This window comes from Episyrphus balteatus, chromosome 1, assembly GCF_945859705.1.
Source record: "Episyrphus balteatus chromosome 1, idEpiBalt1.1, whole genome shotgun sequence".
Lineage (NCBI taxonomy): Eukaryota > Metazoa > Arthropoda > Insecta > Diptera > Syrphidae > Episyrphus > Episyrphus balteatus.
The window spans coordinates 5759854-5782454 of NC_079134.1; the positions used below are offsets into that span (position 1 = coordinate 5759854).

A 22601-nucleotide genomic window follows, 5' to 3' on the forward strand; every position below is an offset into this window, starting at 1 on the left:
CATATCAAAGCCGTACCCAATACCCAGTCCAAACCAGTTATTAATTTCCTAATGGACCTCTTCCTCACATTTGGCGTTCCACGTCGCCTAATATCAGACAAGGGAACTGCGTTTACATCCCATGTCTTCGAAGAATTCATAAAAGACAACTCAATTCAACATATACAAAATGCTACAAGAACTCCACGAGCTAATGGACAGGTCGAGCGATATAATCGCACCATCCTTCACGCACTATCAGCAACCGTTGAAGACGACATTCGTTGGGACCAGAAGGTGCGATCCGTGCAATGGGCGATTAACAACACCCAAAACGAAACAACCGGGAAGACCGCACACCAGTTGCTGATGGGATATATACCTCGCGACCCGCTCAAGGATGTTCTTGCTCAAACCGTTAACTTGAATCAAACGACTCAGAGCATCGAAACCCTTCGTAAGGAAGCTGTAGAGTCCACCGAGAAGCAGCAAGCAGCACGAAAACGCCATCACGACATGAAGAACAAGAAAGCAAGAACTTATAAGGTAGGCGACTTGGTGATGTCCGTTAACGACGCAATTGCAGCCACTGGAACATCTCGGAAACTTGAACCAAGATATCGTGGTCCGTACTGCGTAACTGGCATCCTTCCACACGACAGATATCAAGTTGCAGATATGCCGTTCGCCCCCAGAACCCAAAAACCCTATTCAGCTGTCTGGTCAGCGGACCGTATGAAGCCCTGGCTGGAATTGGACCTCGACTTCGACGAGGACGACGAAGAAAGTCAGGATGGTCGAAGCTGTAACGAGAGGGGAAAATAGGGGAAGTTTGCTTCTTCTCCTTTCTCCATTCTGATATAGTTCGGCAATTGAAGTAAAGCTGCCTTGCTATTCAGACGTGCAAAATCTTTGCTGTTATATCCAATCTTTCATTTTTCGTAAAACTTTTTCCAATAATACTGAATTATTCTCATTATCTTTATTTTGTAATAAACTAAACTGATTATTTATAAAACCGAACAAGAAGAGTATTTGATTAATCGTAAAACTATTATGTTTTTTTTACCGGAAAGGTCATTATGTTAAAATATGTAAAATTGTATTCAAATCTTATAACTTTAAACGAGCTAAAATTGTTTATATATATATAAATATATATAAAATTGGGATCTCGGAAACGGCTCTAACGATTTCGATGAAATTTTCAGGGTTTGTTCATCTAAGCGAGTAAAAAGTTTTGGAAGTATTTTTGGAAAAATCCGCCCACTGCCACGCCCACTTTTTTAACATATAAGTTTTTTCGGGAACGGCTCTAACGATTTCGATGAAATTTTCATGGTTTGTTTATATAAGCGAGTAAAAAGTTTTGGAATTTTTTTTTTGAAAAGTCCGCCCACTGCCACGCCCACTTTTTTAACATATAAGTTTTTTCGGAAACGGCTCTAACGATTTCGATGAAATTTTCAGGGTTTGTTTGTATAAGCGAGTAAAAAGTTTTGGAAGTATTTTTGGAAAAATCCGCCCACTGCCACGCCCACTTTTTTAACATATAAGTTTTTTCGGGAACGGCTCTAACGATTTCGATGAAATTTTCAGGGTTTGTTTATGTAAGCGAGTAAAAAGTTTTGGAATTTTTTTTTTGAAAAATCCGCCCACTGCCACGCCCACTTTTTTACCATAAAAGTTTTTTTCGGAAACGGCTCTAACGATTTCGATGAAATTTTCAGTGTTTGTTTATCTAAGAAAGTAAAAAGTTTTGGAAGTTTTTTTTTTTTAAATCCGCCCACTGCCAAGCCCACTTTTTAAACATAGAATTTTTTACTTGCGATATAGGTACTATATATCAAGTTATGCATTCGTACAAAAAAAAAAAAGTTGAGATAACATTTTTCAATGACATTACGATGGTAGACAATGCCAAAAAAGTGGGTCCCGGAAGTCCGTCTGTATGTCTGTCTGTCAGTCTGTCAGTCTGTCAGTCTGTCAGTCTGTCAGTCTGTCAGTCTGTCAGTCTGTCAGTCTGTCAGTCTGTCAGTCTGTCAGTCTGTCAGTCTGTCTGTCTGTCTGTCTGTATAAGGAGCTACAGCCTAAACGGATGGACCGATTAATGTCAAACTTGGTATGTAGCGTTATTTGGCGACTCTCCAGAGGGATTTTTGGAATTAATTTTTTTGGACCAAAAATAACGGTACTTGTCATATACCGATTTTAGTAAAATTAAAATAGCTCGAAAACGGCTCCAACGATTTTGTTTAAAAAATTCAAATGTTAGTTTTAAGAAAAGGTCTATATTTCAATGAAAAATTTTTTATTTGAAAATCATTATTAACGGTACCTGCCATAGAACCGTTTTTTTTAAATTCGAATATCTCCGAAACTTCTTATTCGATTTCAACGAAACTTTTTGTGAAGAAGCATTTATATAATTTAAATATAAACCAAAAATAAAATTTCCAAAAAAATAATTTTTGGATTTTTAAAAAAATTTTGAAAATTTTTTTTGAAAAATGAAATTTTCGAAAACGGGACATTGAATTTTTTTGAAATTTTGTTTTTAGATGTTGATTAGTGATTTCTACAAAATGGCATTACAATTTTATTTTTAAACTTTTTTTCCAAAAAATTATTTATAAAAAATTGTTTTTTTTTAAAAAACGGCTCTAACGATTTTGAAAATTTTTTTTCTAAAAATGCACGTTAATATATCAATCAAAACTGCATACTTGTTTTGGAGGGCAATTTAATTTCAGATTTTATTTTATTTTTTTTTTTAAACGAATTTTATTTTTTTTTTCCAAATTTCTACATAAAAAGTCTTAAAAATTTAAGCAACTTTAACTCCAAGAGCAAGTTCGTGCGACCCAGTCGTGCATTTTATTTTTTTTGTAACAACTTTAAAGATTTCGATGAAACTTTCAGGGTTTGGTCCTCTAGGTAGATACAACATTTTGGAAGTATTTTCTCTTATATTAGTTTTTTTTTTAGCGGAGACAGATTCAACGATTTCAATAAATTTTTGAAGGATGGTTCCATGTGTTACGCATTGTTCTTTTTCTTTTTGTTACAATAACTAAACAAAATTTTTTAGATCATGACTTTTTTGATCATGTATTGAAACTTTTAAGTAATTTGTTGATTTGGTATCACTAATTATCTTTGTTTTACGTTTTTTTTTCGTTTTAATGCGACTATTGTTAACGTATAAGAACAAAATAACTCACAAAAAGCAACACCGTTGACCTAATGTCAATCTTATAATATACAGGGTGTCCCAAAAGTAATGGATCAAACGAAATATGCTAATTGGTGAACTTAAGGGCTCTCAGAATTTGGTAACTTGTTCATCCCAAATCCTTACGGTTTTCGATTTAATGCAATTCTTGTGGAATTTCGAAAAATCCCTACTTGGCAACAGTACTCTGCTTCTTGCGCCCATTATTGATTTTTGTTTTTTTAAAATTCTTTTACGACATTGTCAAATAATTAGGAACAATTAATTAATCAAAATATTTTGTATTCCATACGCCATTTCGCTGCAAATTAACTAACAGTTTCAAGTTTTATAAAAAATCTATTTCTAACTTTTATTTGCGACCAACACCGCAAAAAAATTTTTTCGGTGTGAGAATGGTTTATTATTTTAAAAAGTTGCCCTCTTATTGTAGTTTTCAAAAAAGTATAAAAGTTTCCAAAGTTGCAGTTAGATCGCAAAATATTACAAATTGAATTCAACAAAACAGGGTTTTTCAGTTGGTTGTTTTTTGTTCTGAAAAACCCTGTTTTCTTGAATTAAAATTGTAATATTTTGCGATTATTAATTAATGGCCGCAGGAAGCAGAATACTGTTGCCAAGTAGGGATTTTTCGAAATTTCACAAGAATTGCATTAAATCGAAAACCGTAAGGATTCGGGATGAACAAGGTTCCAAATTCTGAGAGCCCTTAAGTTCCCCAATCAGCATATTTCGTTTGATCCATTACTTTTGGGACACCCTGTATACATAAGTTAAAAAAAAGAAAGGAGTAAAGCATCCACTGATACAGAAAAAAAAAAACAGGGATAAAAATAGTATTTCTTCATACAAGGCTAAACTTGAAAAAAAGCTTAACTTTATATTCACCATCCAAAACTTTCTGACCCGAAAATTAAAGTTTGAACAAAAAGAGATCTCATTGCTGTAAGCATTTTCGATAATGCAGATTCCTGTAACCCTTCTATTCATTGCTGATCGTATATTCAAACTTAAATAAACTGGATTATAAAGTGGGAATGTGGTGTTTTGTAACCCGCGAAAAAACTGGTCATTGCAAGCTCAAACCCACTCCAAAAAATTGCTGTTTACATTTGAATTTTTTCACTGAAAGTTATAACATTTAAGGATACCGAGCAAAGCTCGGTCACCCAGGTACTGAAAAATAAATAAAGAATACAAAAAAAAAAAATATTTTAAATTCTTTTAGACACGATAAATTCTTTAAATGTTACCTAACTTTCCGGACCTGAGCAATGTTGTCTATTAGTACCACCTGAACTACCCATCGCATTCGCAAACAAACGATACAGTTCGTTGTTGTATCTCCTTCTCCCATCAGCCATCAACATCAATTCACACGAGACCGAAAATAACCAAAACTATTGTTCTCTGAAAAAAATCAAGAGAGAATAAACTTACTTCTTACTTAAGATGAGGAGCGCCTTAAGCGGCATTACAATCAATTGTGGATTCGGGCCTCAACCAAAAAGTGTCTCCAGTATCGCACGGCATGTTGACTGATATCCCCTTCCACTTACATGCGGTACCTTAGACAAAATCTTTCTCTACTGCGCTGTCCCTCTGGGCTGGAGCATTGTTGTTCATTTGCTGCACATGACCTAGCCATCTCATGTGCTGCATTTTACTCTATTTTAATGTCGGAACCTATTTACGCGATCTCCTCTTTTTTTTTGTGTTGCCCTATTGTGCACGCGTCGAACCATCGGGCTAAATAGATGATAAAATTGGTACCAAACGTCAAGCGCTAACTTATATCAAATGGTTACATCAAGAAGCGTAGAGCGCATTTTGGTTGTGTGTAGTTTTATTAATAAGTTTGAACAAAGCGCGCCCTATTTTTGTAAGACTAACCATTTGACATAAATTAACAAAATTATTTTACAGTTTTTTAATTCGTGATATAAGCGTTTTTTTTTTTTAATTCTTTAAACTATATATTTTATTTTTTACTCTTAATCATTATTCTTATTAGTACAGGAAAGATAGACTTTTTCGTGGAACGAAATATAGGACGGCTGAATTTTTCAAATCTGAAAGAGGGGTATTAGAAAAGCTTAAGTCCTGGTTTTCGGGACGCCACCCCCCGGGCGAAATCCGCCATTTTGAAAAACGCGAATCGCTCTATATCTCCAAAACTATGGGTCCTATAGAAATGGTTGTCAGACCAAAGTTCTTGAAAATTTATAGCGTTTTCGTTTGGGAATTCTCAGAACTGTCCGCGACTGTCCGATCCGGAATGCCAAACGATCAGAGTTGGATAGGTACTTTTTTTTTATTCTGAATTTTGGGTTTCTTTGTATTTGTGAAACCTCAAATACGAACGTGTGATGAAAGTTTTGTTTTGTTTATTTTTTTTTAATATTTAGTTATAAATTTTTTTTTCGTTTTCTTCACTTTATTTTAATGTAGTTATATATATAATATAGTTTGTGCATAGTTAAAAATCTTAAAATTGAGAAATGAACAAAAAAGAATGACATTTCATTACTTCGACGTCTTAAGTGTGAACATGTGTGTTGATTCTGCCTCAAAATTCGGAATCGATTTTCTCTTCTTTTCGGAATTAGAACTGTCATTGAGTGCCAAACGAACAGTTTCAGAATCGTTCGGAAGAATTCCGGACAGTCCCGGACGACCAAACGAAAACGCTATTAATTATCTTTTTCTTTGTGATACATTATTTTTCTCAGCTTTTTCTTTTCGGTTTTTTTAAGATTATATCATTCCCCGTGTTAGTTACATAGTTTTTTAAAAATTAAAAGTTATGGACCATCAAATTTCCAATAATTTGGTATATTTTTGAAAGTCATGCGATGTATGAGTCGAAAGTTATTGATCTGAAAACTATAGTCTAAGTACAGGAAAGTTAGTAAAAAAACAGGCATTTTGTGGAACGAAATATTGGGAGTCTGATTTTTTCAAATCTGAAAGAAGGGTATTAGAAAAGCTCAAGTCCTGGTTTTCAGAACGCCACTCCCGGGCGAAATCCGCCATTTTGGAAAACGCGAATCGCTCTATATCTCCAAAACTATTTGTCCTAGAGAAATGGTTATCAGACGAAAGCTCTTGGAAATTTAATTGTCTTTTTCTGTGTAATACAATATTATTCTGAGCGAGCAATAGTTTTGAGGTTATGTTGTTTTAATTTATTTTTTTTCGGTTTTTTTAAGATTTAAACATTCCCGGTATTAGCTACATAGTTTTTTAAACAGTTAAAGTTATAGACCATCAAATTTCCAATAATTTGGTATATTTTTGAAAATCATGCGATGTATGTGTCGAAAGTTATTGATCATAAAACTATAGTCTAAGTACAGGAAAGTTAGTAAAAAAAACAGGCATTTTGTGGAACGAAATATAGGGAGGCTGATTTTTTTCAAATCTGAAAGAAGGGTATTAGAAAAGCTTAATTCCTGGTTCTCGGGACGCCAATCCCATGGCAAAATCCGCCATTTTGAAAAATGTGAATTGGTCTATATCTGCTACACTATTGACTTGACCGAATAAGTTACTCAACCAAATTTGCAGGCAATATAAATATCTTTTCTTGTACATGCACTGTTTTTCAGCGAGGACAACACTTTTGAGGTTATGTTGTTTTATTTTTTCGGTTTTTAATTGATTGCTCTTAAAATTCCGTATCTTTCGTTTGAAAAGTCATATAATCTTCAAGATTGTACTAAATTAATATAAATTTGATGTTCTACAACTTTATTCAAGCTAAAAAACCGAAAAAATAAAACAACATAACCTCAAAAGTGTTGTCCTCCTTGAAAAACAGTGAATGCACAAGAAAAGATATTTATATTACCTACAACTTTGGTTGAGTAACTTATTTAGTCAAGCCAATAGTTTAGTAGATATAGACCAATTCGCGTTTTTCAAAATGGCGGATTTCGCCATGGGATTGGCGTCCCGAGAACCAGGACTTAAGCTTTTCTAATACCTTTATTTCAGATTTTAAAAAATAAGCCTCCCTATATTTCGTTTCACAAAATGCCTTTTTTATTTACTAACTTTCCTGTACTTAGACTATAGTTTTATGATCAATAACTTTCGACTCATACATCGCATGACTTTCAAAAATATACCAAATTATTGGAAATTTGATGGTCTATAACTTGTACTGTTTAAAAAATTATGTTACTATTCTCGTAAATGATAAAATCTTAAAAAACGGAAAAAAAAATTAAAACAACATAACCTCAAAACTATTGCCCGCTCAGAATAATAATGTATTACAAAGAAAAAGATAATTAAATTTCCAAGAATTTTGGTCTGATAACCATTTCTCTAGAACAAATAGTTTTGGAGATATAGAGCGATTCGCGTTTTCCAAAATGGCGGATTTCGCCAGGGGGGTGGCGTCCCGAAAACCAGGACTTAAGCTTTTCTAATACCCCTCTTTCAGATTTGAAAAATTCAGCCGTCCTATATTTCGTTCCACAATATGCCTGTTTTTTTACTAACTTTCCTGTACTATATCATATTTAATCTTATCATATTGTTTCTAACTTTCAGTTTGTTACAATAACTTGTAGGCTAAAATTGATTTGCTTTGTTTCGACCCTCCCCTGACCACCAAAATATTGTGTTGAAGTCTGAACTACTTATCGCAGGCCGAGAATTATAAGGTTGTATGTTTTATGGAAACCCCTTCAGACATACAACCTTATAGTTCTCAGCCAACGATATGTGTACAAAGTTTCAGCTTGATACGATAATCGTAAGTCGTTCAAAATAGACTTCTAAAATTTAATTACATTGCTAGTTAGTTTGTTCGTTACAAGTGAAGCTTATTAAAAAACAAAAATTGATTGAAAAAGTTCTAAAGGGCATATAATGGACTTTATGCAAAAAATATTCCTTGACATCACTCCTCCTCCTAGTGCAATGTTTCATATTTATCTGTAAATCGTAAATACCCTCATTTTGGGTATATACCCGCTGTTTGGGTATTTACCCCGGTATAAACCCGGTAGAAACCCATTTATAAATACCTAATCGATTGGTATATACCCGAGGCACATCACTACAGCGGTTACATCTTATTTGAAGATATTCTCAGACAGCACAATAGTAAGAATACTTTAAATGTTAGAAACGATGAAACAAATTAATATACCAAGTGTTAATGTTTTAAAGTACTTAACTTAGTGAATGGTAAATATATAAGAGCGAAAAACATACAAAAAAACTATGCGTATGTACCTATATGCTCTCATGGAATTACCCTTTAGAAAAAAAAATATATATATATAATGATATAATGTACATATGTACATTAGAGTGACCGCAAGAAATCGATTTTCGAAATTTGGTGGGGGGAACCCCATAAAATGTTCCGCCTTTGCAGATTTTTAGATAGCAAAAATTTCAGCTCGATTGGATAACTCTAAATGATGCCGACACTCGCTCAAAGTATCAAAAATCTTTGTTTTTTCACTGTTTTTCGAAGAAAATTAGCTCTAGCTCCCAAACAGATCGGGTTATTTTCACTTTTTATATATTAAATTAAAGGTAGTGTTGCTACACATAATTCAGATGCTTAATTTGTTTAGTTTTACTTAAAAAGAAAAATTTTGTCATCAATTTAAATTTTCAGTACTTACCTCAAAAAGAGCTGAAGTGCAAACTCAATTTAAAATTAAACTTTTTTTTAAACTGTTTTATTTAAAAAAAAAAAAACATTTAACAGAATTCTAAGGCTGTGTGTGAATTGCGTTAAATAGTTAACGCCGTGTAAAATTTTTGACACTATTGAGGTGAACAAAAAAATTTCAGCTGTATGGCTTATTGTTTAATATTTTTCTCTGATTCTTTTCTGCTATGAAACTCCTTTTTAATAAAAAAAAAAAAAAAAACAAAACCATCTGCAAAAAAAATTTAACTCAAATTTAACTAGGTCCCAGAGCCCAATAAATTGTTAAAAGCTGAAAATTTTGTATTCACCTCAATAGTGTCAAAAATTTTACACTATGTTAACTATTTTACGCAATTCACACACGTCCTAAAAAACAAAAAAAAACAACATCGTGTTACATTTCTTATACATAATTAATGAAGAAAATACTAAAAAAATTTAATCAAGAGATTTACAAAGTAGTTTTAGAAGCATCAGGATACAATTTTCGGCACTCACTGACTACTTGAAGTACATATTGTTTTTGTTCCTCATCTTTAGTTAAAAGGTTATTAAAATCGGTTATTAATTTGACTCCTCTTTCTGTCATGTCATTTACGACTTTAAGTGGTTGCACTTTTTTAAAGCCTTCTTTAAAATGCGGGTTCTTCGAGAAAACTTGTGTCTATTTTCAATCGGCTGAAAAAGATCAATGTTTCTTTGTTCACAATATTTTTTAACCCTGCTGTGACAAATTGTTCATCTTCATGTGTCTGTAGCTTTGGATTTACTATTCTGTTGGTTTCCGTTTCACTGGTTTTCAAAATTATGTTGGCCGTTTCTAATTTTTCGCCATCTCGTAAAGTTAGGTCAAAGAACGCCAGACCTGCCAGCTCTGAACTCAAATACCATAAATGGTTTGAGAATTTAGCAAAAGCCTTCTCTGAAATATATTTGTCTATCTTGCAGTATTCAATGCGATTACGCAAAAGATCAAGATCTTGTTTAGGAGCCAGATAAGCTCTTGGGGCATTAAACCAAGCAAAAGTTTTTTCTTGTTGAATGTAAGTCTGATTTTGAAACTACAAAGTCAATTGGATTTTGCCCTAGTGCTTCTATTGTAGCTATAATTATGCGAGAAGCATTTCTATCAGATGCCTTACATTGGTCCAATAACATAGAAAGTTTCATTGTTAATAGCTCTTTCACCCCACGACTATACCTCATACTTTTGATACCCGAGGGCCCAGAGATAGAGAAACATCCATTCTATCCCAATCCGCAGAATAAAACAGTTAAAAAAAAGTTTAATTTTAAATCGAGTTTGCACTTCAGCTCTTTTTGAGGTATGTACTGAAAATTTAAATTGATGACAATATTTTTCTTTTTTAGTAAAACTAAACAAATTTAGCATCTGAATTATGTGTTACAACACTACCTTTAATTTAATATATAAAAAGTGAAAATAACTCGATCTGTCTGGGAGCTAGAGCTAATTTTCTTCGAAAAACAGTGAAAAAACAGAGATTTTTGATACTTTGAGCGAGTGTCGGCACCATTTAGAGTTATCCAATCGAGCTGAAATTTTGGCTATCTAAAAATCTGCAAAGGCGGAACATTTTATGGGGTTCCCCCGAAAAAAATTCGACAAAAAATTTTTTCTATGGGAGTTGCGGTCACTCTAATGTACATATCCCGACAAACAATTTTGGTTCTATAAAGCTTTACAGATGCAATTGTTGCTTCTGTAAAGCATTATAGAAGCAAAATTGTTAGTGGGGATATGTATATTGTCAACGTACACGGTCATTGGCCAAGCAAATAAACTTAGCAAACTTTATCTGTACTTTATTTGAAATAAGTCATTTAAAGCTAAGTAACTAAACTATAAACAAAAATGTTAAAAAAACTTAAACTGGTTATAAATACTTAAATAAAATAAATTTAATTATCATAAGCTTATGAATTTTTATAATAAATTTATCAATAAGGATGCAACCGCTGTGAATGCATCAGCGATAAAGTTCCCTGTGTATGTCCCAGCATTCCTAAACTTCCAGGTGGTGGAGGAGGTGGTGGCATTCCCATAGCAATACTACTCAAAGAAGGTGGTGGTGGAGCTGTTGGTGGACACATACTCCCACCTATAGCTGTCGGAACTATTGGCGGCTGATGCACCAATGGTAACGAACTAGTACTGCCCCCGTGACTACGAAAATGCACACTCAGACTACTCGATGTCGCAAATACCTTATGACATTCGGGACATTTAAAGTTTTCACTATTGAGTTCGTTTAAATGAATTTTCTTCTTATGCGCTACCATATCTCTGTTGCGACTAAATGTTTTCCCACATATATCGCAGTGGTGGTTTCTTAACCCCGCATGTGTAACCATGTGTTTGGATAAATCGCCAGAACTCAAAAATGCCTTGTGACACACAGGACAAATTTGATCTCGAACTCCAGTGTGGATTTTTTGATGAGCTTGAAAATTACCCAAAGCAGAAAACTGTTTACTGCAAATTTCACACTGGAATGGACGTTCCCCAGTGTGAGTTCTTACATGAATCTGGAGATTGTATTTTTGGGCAAAACGACGGGGACAGTAATTACAGACATATGGCTTTTCTCCGGTATGCGTTCGAATATGCATTTGGAGTTGAGCAGCGCATTTAAAGGTTTTATTGCAATCGTAGCAAGTTTGTGGCATTTTTTCTATTGGTTTGGGACCACGTTTTTTATGATCTTCCGGGGCTTTACGCTGATAGCGAGATTTGCGTTTACTGCAAATTTTTAATTTTGAAATAGAATCTTCAAATAATGGTTTACATTTTAGTACCTTTTTCGACTCTTGGAATCATCTTTCTCGTCATCATCATCAACATCATCGTCTTTTTCATCAAGGAATAGCTTCTTTAGTTCCCTTTGTGGTAGAGGATCAGTCATTGTTTCAGCATCACATAAACTGTGATTGTTTGTTTCTTAGTGCAAATTATTACAATATTAGAAATGGTTCCTAACTACTTACCCATATCCTCTCTCGAGGATTCCCAGATATTGCCTCAAACGGATATCAGAATTTTCGCATTCTTGTTTGAAATGGTAAGCTACGCCAAGACGATATATGCAATTGTTGCAGATAACAGCGGGGAGACCATCGGTTTTATATACCTAAGGAATATTAAAAATAAGAATGTTTGTACATGTCTCCAAGACTGACCACAATAAAGTGGTGTTCTTTTATTCATACTCGTATTTTAGCGCACATCATCATCATAGTCATTGGCATCATTGCAAATTCAGTACTATAAATTGAAGTAAGTGCACCTTCTTCCAAACATACTCGACATATTTTATGAATATTATAATCCATTGCTTTAAATTAATTAAATTTCTCTTGTTTTGGAAAGTGCTGTAAAATTTTGGTATCTTTTGTTTATAAAAAATTTGTAATGGGATGACAGCTGTCAAATTAAAATGCAAAAATTTGCATCTGGCAATGATAAATAAAATTCATGAGCTAACCTTAAGGTGAAGCGTACACCAGTTCTATTCTTTTTTCTTTTTATTAATTTATTTTTTAATTGGATCTCCAAAAATAATAAAGGAATTTTGAATGTTTTTGTGAAACGACAACCTCTACATACTTACAACAACCTCACAGAATCAAATTCATCCCACTTTGTGATGTTCTTGTCTAAGAGAATTTATTTTATAATGGAGAGCTTGTGCAGTTCCAAACGTAAAACTTTTATAGGGGGCTCTAGTTTCACTAATTGCAATGAGCTCCTGCATGGTCCATTTCATTTTTATTTGATTGCTGCATCCAAAAAAATGCACTTGTCTGTGTGTGTGTCACTCATTGAAAGTGGATAAACGTCCCTAGCGTCCCTTGTCAATGCATTATGGTGTTACAATACGGGTATTCACGATCCGATGAAACTGATGGTCTAGTATTACCTATTGCAAAAGTGTGAAATCTTACAACGCTACATCAAAAAAATATACGATTTAAAATTTTACAACACTCTTGCACATTAGCTATCCTCTAACTTTATTGCAACATAAAAATACAATAGAGTAAAATTGTTTTTGACAAATGGAAGAGCTCGACGTCGCGTCGCCCATGATAAACAGTCTATTTTATTTTGTTTATATAATGGTCATCGCGGTTGCCACTCATATCCCGTTATTTTGTTTCTTTTGTTGTAAGACAATTTGTGATAATTAATTAACCCGAACAAAACAAAGAATTACATTAAGGGTATTCACGATCCGGTGTAACAAAAAAGTGTAAAAATGCAAAATTTTGTTTTCTACTACTACAACTACAATAAACAAATTTTACACCGTTGTATTTTATTTTTGCAATAGGGTTGGGGTATAGCAAAAGTGTAAAAGTGTAAAAAAATTGTAGTCTGTATATTTGGTTGTTTTATTTTAAGAAAATGTTACACTTTTGCACTTTTACAACGATACAAGACCATTTGCATCGAATCGTGAATACCCCTATTATAAAGGCTTGGCCACACCGGAGGGTACGCGGTAGCGGTACGGGTAGCGGCAACGATATTTGTATTAAAAAAATTCCACACCCGAACGTTGATGTGTCAGTTTGGAATTTTTTCCATACAAATACCCGTACCGTTACCTGTACCTCTACAGCGTACCCTCCGATGTGGCCAAGCCTTAAAGAATGGAAAAAAAGGAGAAGCAACGGTGGAGGGACAAAACCGAAAAAAAATGTAGTGAAGCTACAAGTACTCCATATTATTGTTCTTTTGACTTGACTTGAGGTTTGCCAGAAACTTTTGTCGTCCATAATAATTGCATTGGGGACCCAACTAACAATGTTGCTTCTATAAAGCTTTATAGAAGCAAAAGAAGCATGTATAAAGCTTTACAGAAGCAAAATTGTTAGTCGGGGATGGGAGACTATTGGCTATACCGCTATTCTTTGACGTGCTGGACCTGGCACACCGAAGAGGAATAGGTAGCACAAAATAATTGAATAGCAATACCACTTGCCGTATACCTTCACCAGTTCCTGCACCAAGGTTAAAGTACCGTTGTACTTGTACCTATATTTTCCCAAGCGGCCATTTTGACTCATTTATTTTAATTAAAGGCTTGGCCACACCGGAGGGTATGCGGTAGCGGTACGGGTAGAGGTAACGGTACTTGTATGAAAAAAATTCCAAACTGACATATTAACGTTCAGATGTGGAATTTTTTTCATACAAATATCGTTACCGCTACCCGTACCTCTACCGCATACCCTCCGGTGTGGCCAAGCCTTAACATACAAAATTCTTGCCAAAATTTTAACGTTGGAAAACATTTTGTGAGGGTATTAAAATTTATAGAAGATAATTTCGCAAATTAGGACAGTTCAAATTTAAACTATTCGATTTGACTTTCGAAAACAGGTTATTAGCGCAATATCCAATCTTATTTTTTTATTTTGATCACCGGTAGCACATTTCAACTTTTTCAATCCCCAATCAATTTTTCATACAAATGCATACAATCCCTTATCAATAATAACAAATCTAATTCCCTGAACGTCTGCTAACTACATAGAGCAATTTTGGCGGCGACACGTGATGGTTCTTCCTCTCTGCAAAGAAAATTAAAATAATTAAAATTTTTTATTCAAATTGAAATTTCAAACGAAAGTTATTAAAATTTAACTGGATTAATTAACTAAAAAGTTTTAAAGTAATTAATTGCAAAAGTTTTACTAAAATTTCACTTAAAATCGAAAAAAAAAAAGAACCAAAATCACCCGCCATTTTGGAATTAAAAAGAAGCGTGCTCTGCCTGCATCCCGCTATTTTACTGTAAATCCAATTTGACACCAGCTGCCCAATGAGGCAAGTCGATGAAAAGCTGAAAGGCAAAAAGCCTGGCAGGAAAAAACTTGATGCTGCATTACAGTTGCTCGCACTGAGAAACTCCGACTCAGGCATTGTATCTCCGAAGCGTCCATGCACCAGGGACGTGCCCGAATCACAGCAACATGACTACTCGTGGCTCACCCCTCGTAACAAACTTTTGTTCTCTGCTAAGAACAATTCGCAACGCAACACTGTTCAGGGTGCTGAGCAGAGTGAAAACAAGTTCTCCATTTTGAACCTTGGGCTAAAAATTCACCCTTCGAAGAGTGCCACCATGTGCCCCAACTTGGCACTCCAAGCAAATCAGTCAACCTTCAACGACGAGGATATTGAAATTGACGCTCAAGAGCCTCAAAACCTTATAAGACAAATGGACAGCAGCGAGGGACCATCTTCAACCGCAACAACGTCAGCAACATCAACCTCAGCAGCAGCAGCAGCGGATGGCAACAGCAGAAATACTGTAGGCGAGCCTATGAGCTCGAGGGGTAAGTACTGCCCTCCTATTTTTATGCGAAATGTTAATATTAAAAAATTAGTAGACGATTTTAGAGTAAATTCGGTTCATTTTTCATACAAAATCATTAACCGTGGTAGTTCTAGTAGACTCTACGTAGATAACAACGGAGTTCATCGGGAATTGATGGATCTGTTGAGAAAAACCGAAAATGTTGAGGCGCACTCCTTCACTCTGAAGGAAGATCGTACTTCAAACATTGTCCTTAGAGGTCTCACCTCTGACTTCGCTGAATCGGAAATTTTAGCCGAATTAAAAATTAAAATCCCTAACGTAGAAAACGTTTCTATTTTTGAAACCTTAAGGTCTAAGGCGGCCAAAACGCGTTATAATCTTTTTCTCGTTCGATTAAAACCCGGTACTAGCCCCGACGAATTGATAAAAATTCGCTATCTTTTTAACACGCGAGTGTATTGGGAGAGGCCCAGGGGCAACAAGGGCTCCCTTCAGTGCAGACGGTGTCAGCAATTCGGACATTTGGCTAAAAATTGCGCCAATAAATACAATTGTGTGAAATGCACAAACAACCACGAGCCAGGTCACTGCACCGTCTCCAAACAGGAGGGGAGCAAGGCAGTATGCATTAACTGTAAAGAAAACCACCCAGCTAATTTCAAAGGCTGCTCGGCTTACAAACAATACGAAAACCTTAGAAAACTAAAAGTTAGAACAGCTAATGAAAAAATTAATAATGCCAAAGCCTTTACAAAAGCAATTGCCAATGGTAACCTTGTTGCCCCTGGTGTCTCTTTCGCCAGTCACCTTCAGGAATCGCAGATTCCTGGTTTCAACCTCTCTAGCGGCTCCAAACCACCGAAAGCTAATCACAACTCATCGGGAGCTGGTCTGATAAGCGATTTTATGAACCTTTCCAAAGACCTCTTTGGTATTGAAATGAGCAAACTCATAGCAAAAATCGAGCACTTTATGTCTAATCTTGCGAATTTCGACTCAATAGTCAGCAAACGTTTAGCTTACCTTGAGCTGGTAAACCAGCTCCTTATTAGCTCAAAATAATGTTATTATACCTATAACTATCAACATTTCGTTTCTAAGAAGTCAAACTAGGAGAATGGAATTATCGAAAATTCTCTTAGCAAGCAAATGTTCAGTGGCGTTTATCCAGGAAACCCACTTAAATAATAGGCATAAAGTTTACATCGACAATTATATGTTCTCAGAATTGATGAGCTTCAGGGGCTCGCCTCTCTTGTCAAAAAAAGACATCATTTACGAAACAGTTCATTTCAGACTGGGTTCTCTTGGGACAACGTGAACTATCTATCGCCACTCGGTATTTTCTCAACGGATTTTGATCCCACCGAGATCTCCCCTCCATAATATTACTTAACTGCCACGCCAAACCAAATTCGTGGCTATTCCAAATTCAAAATTTGAATTTTTAACATTCTACTTTAACTGCCACCACATGATCTCGTATGAAATTTTAGAATTTTAAAACAAATCTTATCAAATCGTTAAAAAAAAAAAAAAAAAAAAAAAAAAAAACCAAAAAAAAAAAAAAAAAAAACAAAAAAAAAAAAAAAAAAAAAAAAAAAAAAACATACCCAACAAAAAACTCTACATTTCCATATACAGGAGGGCAGTACTTAACCCTTAGGTTAAGCTATTCCCTAGTACATCAAAAATACTTTAAAACATATTCGCCAGTTAATTGATTTAATTTCATCTAAATTGAATGTTTTATTGTTTGCTACAATGTTATTGTTCTCATCCTAGTATCTATGTAATTAAAATTCTGTGATCTATTTTGTATTAGTGTTGAGCACATTCATACTACTTTACTGACTATTTCATTTTGTACCTCCTACCAAATGTATCTATACTATTTTATAAATTAAGAAGAGCTATCGCTCGTAAAGATAGAGAAACAACATCAATGTATACCAAAATGTATCTTCCTCTCTACACCATTAATCGAATCTTTCACTCAGTCACCCTAAATGTATATCTCAATGTTAAAATGTTGCTCATACACTCTCGTATACTGTGATTTTACTTGTATGTTTAATGTATATATGGCGCTCTCGCTTCATAAACTCAAAAGAAACAAAAAAGAAAAGAAACGAAAAAAAAATAAAAATCTCAAGCAATATGTTAGATATTAAGCATATCACTGCACTGGCCAGTTTTCGTATATATGTAGTTTTAAGATAGGTTAAGTTTATTGTATATATGTATTCGTGACTACCGTCACAAACAAATTCAACTAAATGCTTATGAGCAAAAGCAGTCCAACCATATATTTAGTTTTATATAAATACTGACAGCCACGAGGCTTTACAAAAAAAATACTCGAAAAAGAAGGCAATACTTTATAGCCACTTTAGTACAATAAAAGCTATTGTTAGAATAAGATATAAAATGTAACCTAACTTTGAAGACTCAATAAAATTCAATTCAATTCAATTCTGCTAACTACATGTGCCAGAAAGTGAAAGCATGATTTTTTAGGTGACGTGACAGTTGTTTGATTAGAAAAAAAAATAAAAAAAAAATCACCTCCAGCGAAAAGTATTTTATTTTTTTTGGAACCACAATTTTCCATTTGCACCTTTCTCACCTTGCGGGATGTCGAATTTCATTATTTTCTCATAAACAAAAAAAAAATCTTTCTCAATTCTAAATATAAAACATTTTGTGTACCAAAATTCTTTGCAACAATAAAAATCAATTGAAAAAAAAAAAAAACAGAGCAATGTTACGAACCGAACAATTGTTATATTCTCACCCTTTAGAATTGGCATAATAATTATTATCCATTATTTTGTATGAAGAGAAGACGAGGATTCTCTGATTTATGTGCTGATTCTGAGAGAAGTGTTTATATTACCATAACAAAGCTATCTCTCTATACAACAGCTGCCGCAAAAATCAAAAGAAAGAATTTTGTATTGGAATATATTTAATTTTTCGAATGATACTCTTTTAATTGTATTGTCTGATATTCTCTAGTCTAGTTTGTGAATATATTTGGAACACTACTTGGTCAGGTATTGCATTGCTTTCGAGTGAAGTTTTCATTCACAGTTTGTCACATTCGTAAACAGTTTAGTTGATTCCTATATTTTGTTTCCATTTCCCAGTGAAGTTAAGTGAGCAGAAAAAATGTCTACCGAGTCACAGCAGAGAGTGCCAATGCTTGTGCCCACATCAGATGGAAACAAGAGTCAATGCAATGCCGATACCAATGGACAATCAGAGCCGAATTCAAAGATTCTATCGAATGGCATGCCCCAATCTGGAGGCCGCCCAACCCACCACCATCCAGGGACATTTATGAAGCTCAAGACATATTTACACGCATTGCGTCCGTGGTCACTGTCTGCCAGTCTAGTTCCTACTCTAATGGGATCCGCCCTAGCTTACCGATCCCAATGGGCATCCGATTTCAATTTCATTACATTTGTTCTGACCATCTTTACCGTTGTGACTGTTCACTGTGCGGGCAATGTGGTAAACACTTATTTTGACTTTATTAAAGGAATCGACAATCGCAAGGCAGACGACCGGACTCTTGTTGATCATATTCTATCCAAAGATGAGGTAAGTTTAAGTTTGTTTATTTGTTTTTGTATTCTTAAATAGATGAAACACCTTGTTTCTAACACCACGCATCTCCTCTCAGTTTTTTTGTAAACATTTATATAACCTTTGATGTGCTTCTGTTATTCGTTTTGGGTAAACAAATTTTTTCTTATTTGTATTAGAATGCATATAAACAAAAGTAACATTTTTTATAGGCAGGCAGATTTATTTCTAATGAATTCATATTAACATTTAATTTTCATCATCTAAATTGAACATTGAGAAAACTTTTTTTATTGGATTTGCTTTTAAACCTACTTTTGTTGAAGTTTGGAAAAGCTTCTTTTTAGATTTTTTTTTCTGTCTTTTAATTAAAATTAGGTCAACTAAGATTTTTGTTTACTCTTTTGAGATAACTTGAAGTGGCAAAATGGGTTAAAGAGCTTTTTCAATGATTTGACCTTCTGCGGCATATCCTTCGTTTTTTTTTTTTTTTTTTTTTTGTATTTGAGCTAGAGGGTGTTTGTCTTTAAGTTATTGCCGGCTATACCGCCAATAGATATTTGAATTTATTTATTTTTTGTTTTGTTTTAATGCAGTAAAGTTGTTATAGTTTTTTTAGGGGATTTTTAAAAATTCAAGTTAACTGTATGTTTGGTTCGGGTTTTTGTATTTATGGATTGTTATTTTGCCTTTTGAGTTAAAAACTGCAGAATAAATCGAGCCTTAAGCATTTCTATGGAATAAAATAAAAAGCTTTCATCTTCATGGGACAAAATGTAGGCTTCTTGCACAAGATGCACTCTTGTTTAGATAGCCCATTTCACTGACCACCACAGATCGACTTCTTCAAACTAGGGATGTTGCGGATGTGAATTTTTTCAATCAGTAACAGACGAATTACTCGGTGTGACTCCGACTAGTACGCGCCATTAGCTGGCTGCACCCAACTTCTTTCTTGTCGCATCTTCTTTGCATCCACATCCGCATGAAAATTCGCATTGATTATTGCGGGTGCGGAGGCGGATATCCCAAATCATGCGGAAGTTCCCTACTTCAAACCTTGCCATTATGTTCTTAATTCAATAGAAAAGGGCTGCCAAGTAGATGTTACCTATACGGATTTTGCCAAGGCCTTTCAGAGGGTGGATCACAAAACTTTGATAAAAAAAACTCGAAAATATAGGATTTCATTCTAGGATGCTTCGTTGCTTGATAACCTATCTAACAGGTCGTTGCCAGTATGTCTATATTGATTCGTACATTAAAAAGCCTATTTTGGTTTCATCTGGTGTGCCTCAAGGTAGACACTTAGGCCCGATATTTTTCTCGTTTTCATTAATGACCTACCCGATATTCTTCGAAATTCAATACGTCTCACGTATCTGCTTCACACTAGTGATCCGCCTGTGGGGTTCGCCGACAGAGCATTAAAACATCGAATGAAGTAAATTGTCAAAAGTCCCATGTGTATAAACAAAAAAAAAATCTAAAAAAAAATGTGTTACTTTTTTTCTTCGAGTAATCGTTTAGAAGATATCGCAATTTTAAAATATTATATTATATATATTTTTAACTCACTTCATAGACTGAAAATGTTTTTTTTTTTGAATATTTCAAAGCATTTATAGATTATGTGCTCCTCTACCTAATAATTTAAGTCAGGTTTTGTCTCTCAGAGCTATAATTAAAAAAAAAAAAAAACAAAATGTTTTAATTTGGACAAAAATTAAAAATAACAGTTTTTCGTACTTAACTCTTCTGAAACGCGGTTTTCGACAAATATTTAAAATTATAGGATGTTTTTTATAAAAAGAACTTATGTGCTTACATATGTGCTTTTTTTTGTAGTTGCCATCGTTTAAAAGATATTAGATTTCAGAGAGAGGACTATACGAAAAAATCGTATATAATCGTTGTCTTTCTTATAAGACTCTGTACTTGGTAGCACAAACGCGTCGTTGTACGTCGTTCATTCAAAAACCTTCAAAATAAATTTCTTTTATTCAATGTTTAGGCGCCTGTAATTGATATATCGCTCGCCTGTTAGAATCCTAATTGTAAAATTCTGCAACTTGAGAACGGGAATTGTATCATTTGAAGGCATTGATTTTGCTGATGAGGGCTAATTTGGATTTGAAAAAAAAAAAAAAATTAAATGATGCTTTGAAATCACCTAAGATGAACTTTTTATTTCACATCTAGAAAATCCACAAAAATCTGAACCTAAATTTAATAGTGCTATTACTCGTAATTCAAAATTATTTCGTAACAAATAGTTTGTTATTTAAATTTAATTCAACATTTATTTGTTTCTCTTTTTTTCAGGTTGTTTCCCTCGGAGCTATCCTCTACATGGCTGGCTGTATTGGTTTTATTTTCCTAGCCATATTGAGTCCAGCAAAAATGGAACATCTAGCACTTATCTATTTCGGTGGACTTTCATCGAGCTTCCTCTACACTGGTGGCATTGGTTTCAAATACATTGCTCTCGGCGATGTTGTTATTCTAATTTTGTTTGGACCTCTTTCGGTGCTATTTGCTTTTATGACTCAAACAGGTCACGTGGACTGGCGAACAATTTATTATGCAATTCCATTAGCACTCAACACTGAAGCTATTTTACATAGCAACAATACCCGTGACGTTGAAAACGATCGCAAAGCTGGCATTGTCACCTTGGCCATCCTAATCGGCCGGACATCATCACATGTCCTATACGCTTTACTTCTATTTACTCCATATAGCATTTTTGTAGTTTATGGCTTAAAATACTCATTGTGGTTCTTGCTACCCCTCATCACAGTGCCACAGGCATTCAAAATCGAAAAGCTATTCCGTAACGAACAGACAATGAATTCTGTACCCAGACAAACGGCTAAATTAAATTTCTTTTTTGGAATATTGTACGTGGTAGCCTGTTGCTGTGCAAAGAAACTGCCCGCATTCAGCTTTAGAAGGTATTAAAATGTGTGACCTTCAGACTTTTAATCTTAAAAATAAAAATACATATTGTATGAAATATAATGCTTTGGAATAATAAGAGAATTTATATGCTCAAACAAAATAAAAACAAATACATTAAAAAATCAATTACTGTAGCGAACTACATTATATAAGTAGGTATTCGATGTTAACAAAAAAAAAAGTGTGAACAAAATAATAAGAATAAATACTTAATTTTTATTTATATAATATTTATGCATAATTGCATACGTACGAACGCGAGGAAATATTGTTTTTAACAATTTTTTCCTATCTCAAAATTTATAAATTAAACAAAAAATAAAAAAAACGGCAGCTGTGATTGGGGGCTTAAAAAAACCAATCAATCTGTGAGAGCTTTATTCATCATAAAATATTTCTCGTAAAGATTTTGCTTCGAAGTTATAAAATAAGCGCATTAGTCACCAACTTGTTTTAACTTTTTTATGTTAAAATGGTAATTATATTAGTTAAGTACATAAATAAGCTGTTAAACAAATAAAACATAACTAAAGAGAAACTCGACAATAAGTAATTTTAAAACGACGCTGAGCATAAAAACATATACACAATTTACAACAGACACACACCATTTTTATTTAATAAAACATTTTACATATAATTATCGTTTAGAAACACACACAAAACAAACACACTGTTGATTGTACCTAACTGTAATTATTATTTTATGATCTATTGTCCCAAAGTAGTAGTTGTTTTGTTAATATTTTATTTTATATAATTTTAAATTTCTCATCAGTCCCAATTA

General features: G+C 34.0%; 2 protein-coding genes across 2 annotated transcripts; one reads left to right on the forward strand and one right to left on the reverse strand.

The window, feature by feature from the left end:
- Positions 1-10707: 10707 nt before the first annotated feature.
- LOC129921572 (zinc finger protein 572) lies at positions 10708-12281 on the reverse strand. Its single transcript, XM_056003471.1, has 4 exons — positions 12132-12281; positions 11910-12052; positions 11721-11846; positions 10708-11664 (listed from the first exon to the last, which is right to left on the reverse strand). The coding sequence occupies exons 1-4, from the start codon at positions 12252-12254 to the stop codon at positions 10863-10865; spliced, it is 1194 nt and encodes a 397-aa protein (XP_055859446.1). The 5' UTR covers positions 12255-12281; the 3' UTR covers positions 10708-10862.
- Positions 12282-17786: 5505 nt separating this feature from the next.
- LOC129921428 (ubiA prenyltransferase domain-containing protein 1 homolog) lies at positions 17787-21940 on the forward strand. The gene is made up of 3 exons (XM_056003242.1): positions 17787-18312; positions 18406-18865; positions 21176-21940. Exons 2-3 carry the CDS (start codon positions 18428-18430, stop codon positions 21812-21814), a joined length of 1077 nt encoding a protein of 358 aa, XP_055859217.1. The 5' UTR covers positions 17787-18312; positions 18406-18427; the 3' UTR covers positions 21815-21940.
- Positions 21941-22601: the final 661 nt, after the last annotated feature.

What these genes read in the sequence shown, in the direction of transcription:
- LOC129921572 (XM_056003471.1), bottom strand. Translation starts at nt 12,254, where the DNA reads ATGGATTATAATATTCATAAAATATGTCGAGTATGTTTGGAAGAAGGT. An exon ending in ATCCTCGAGAGAGGATATGG is followed by an intron (nt 11,847 to 11,909) that starts GTAAGTAGTTAG and finishes AAACAATCACAG; the next exon opens with TTTATGTGATGCTGAAACAA. An exon ending in GATTCCAAGAGTCGAAAAAG is followed by an intron (nt 11,665 to 11,720) that starts GTACTAAAATGT and finishes AAAAATTTGCAG; the next exon opens with TAAACGCAAATCTCGCTATC.
- LOC129921428 (XM_056003242.1), top strand. Translation starts at nt 18,428, where the DNA reads ATGTCTACCGAGTCACAGCAGAGAGTGCCAATGCTTGTGCCCACATCA. An exon ending in ATATTCTATCCAAAGATGAG is followed by an intron (nt 18,866 to 21,175) that starts GTAAGTTTAAGT and finishes TCTTTTTTTCAG; the next exon opens with GTTGTTTCCCTCGGAGCTAT.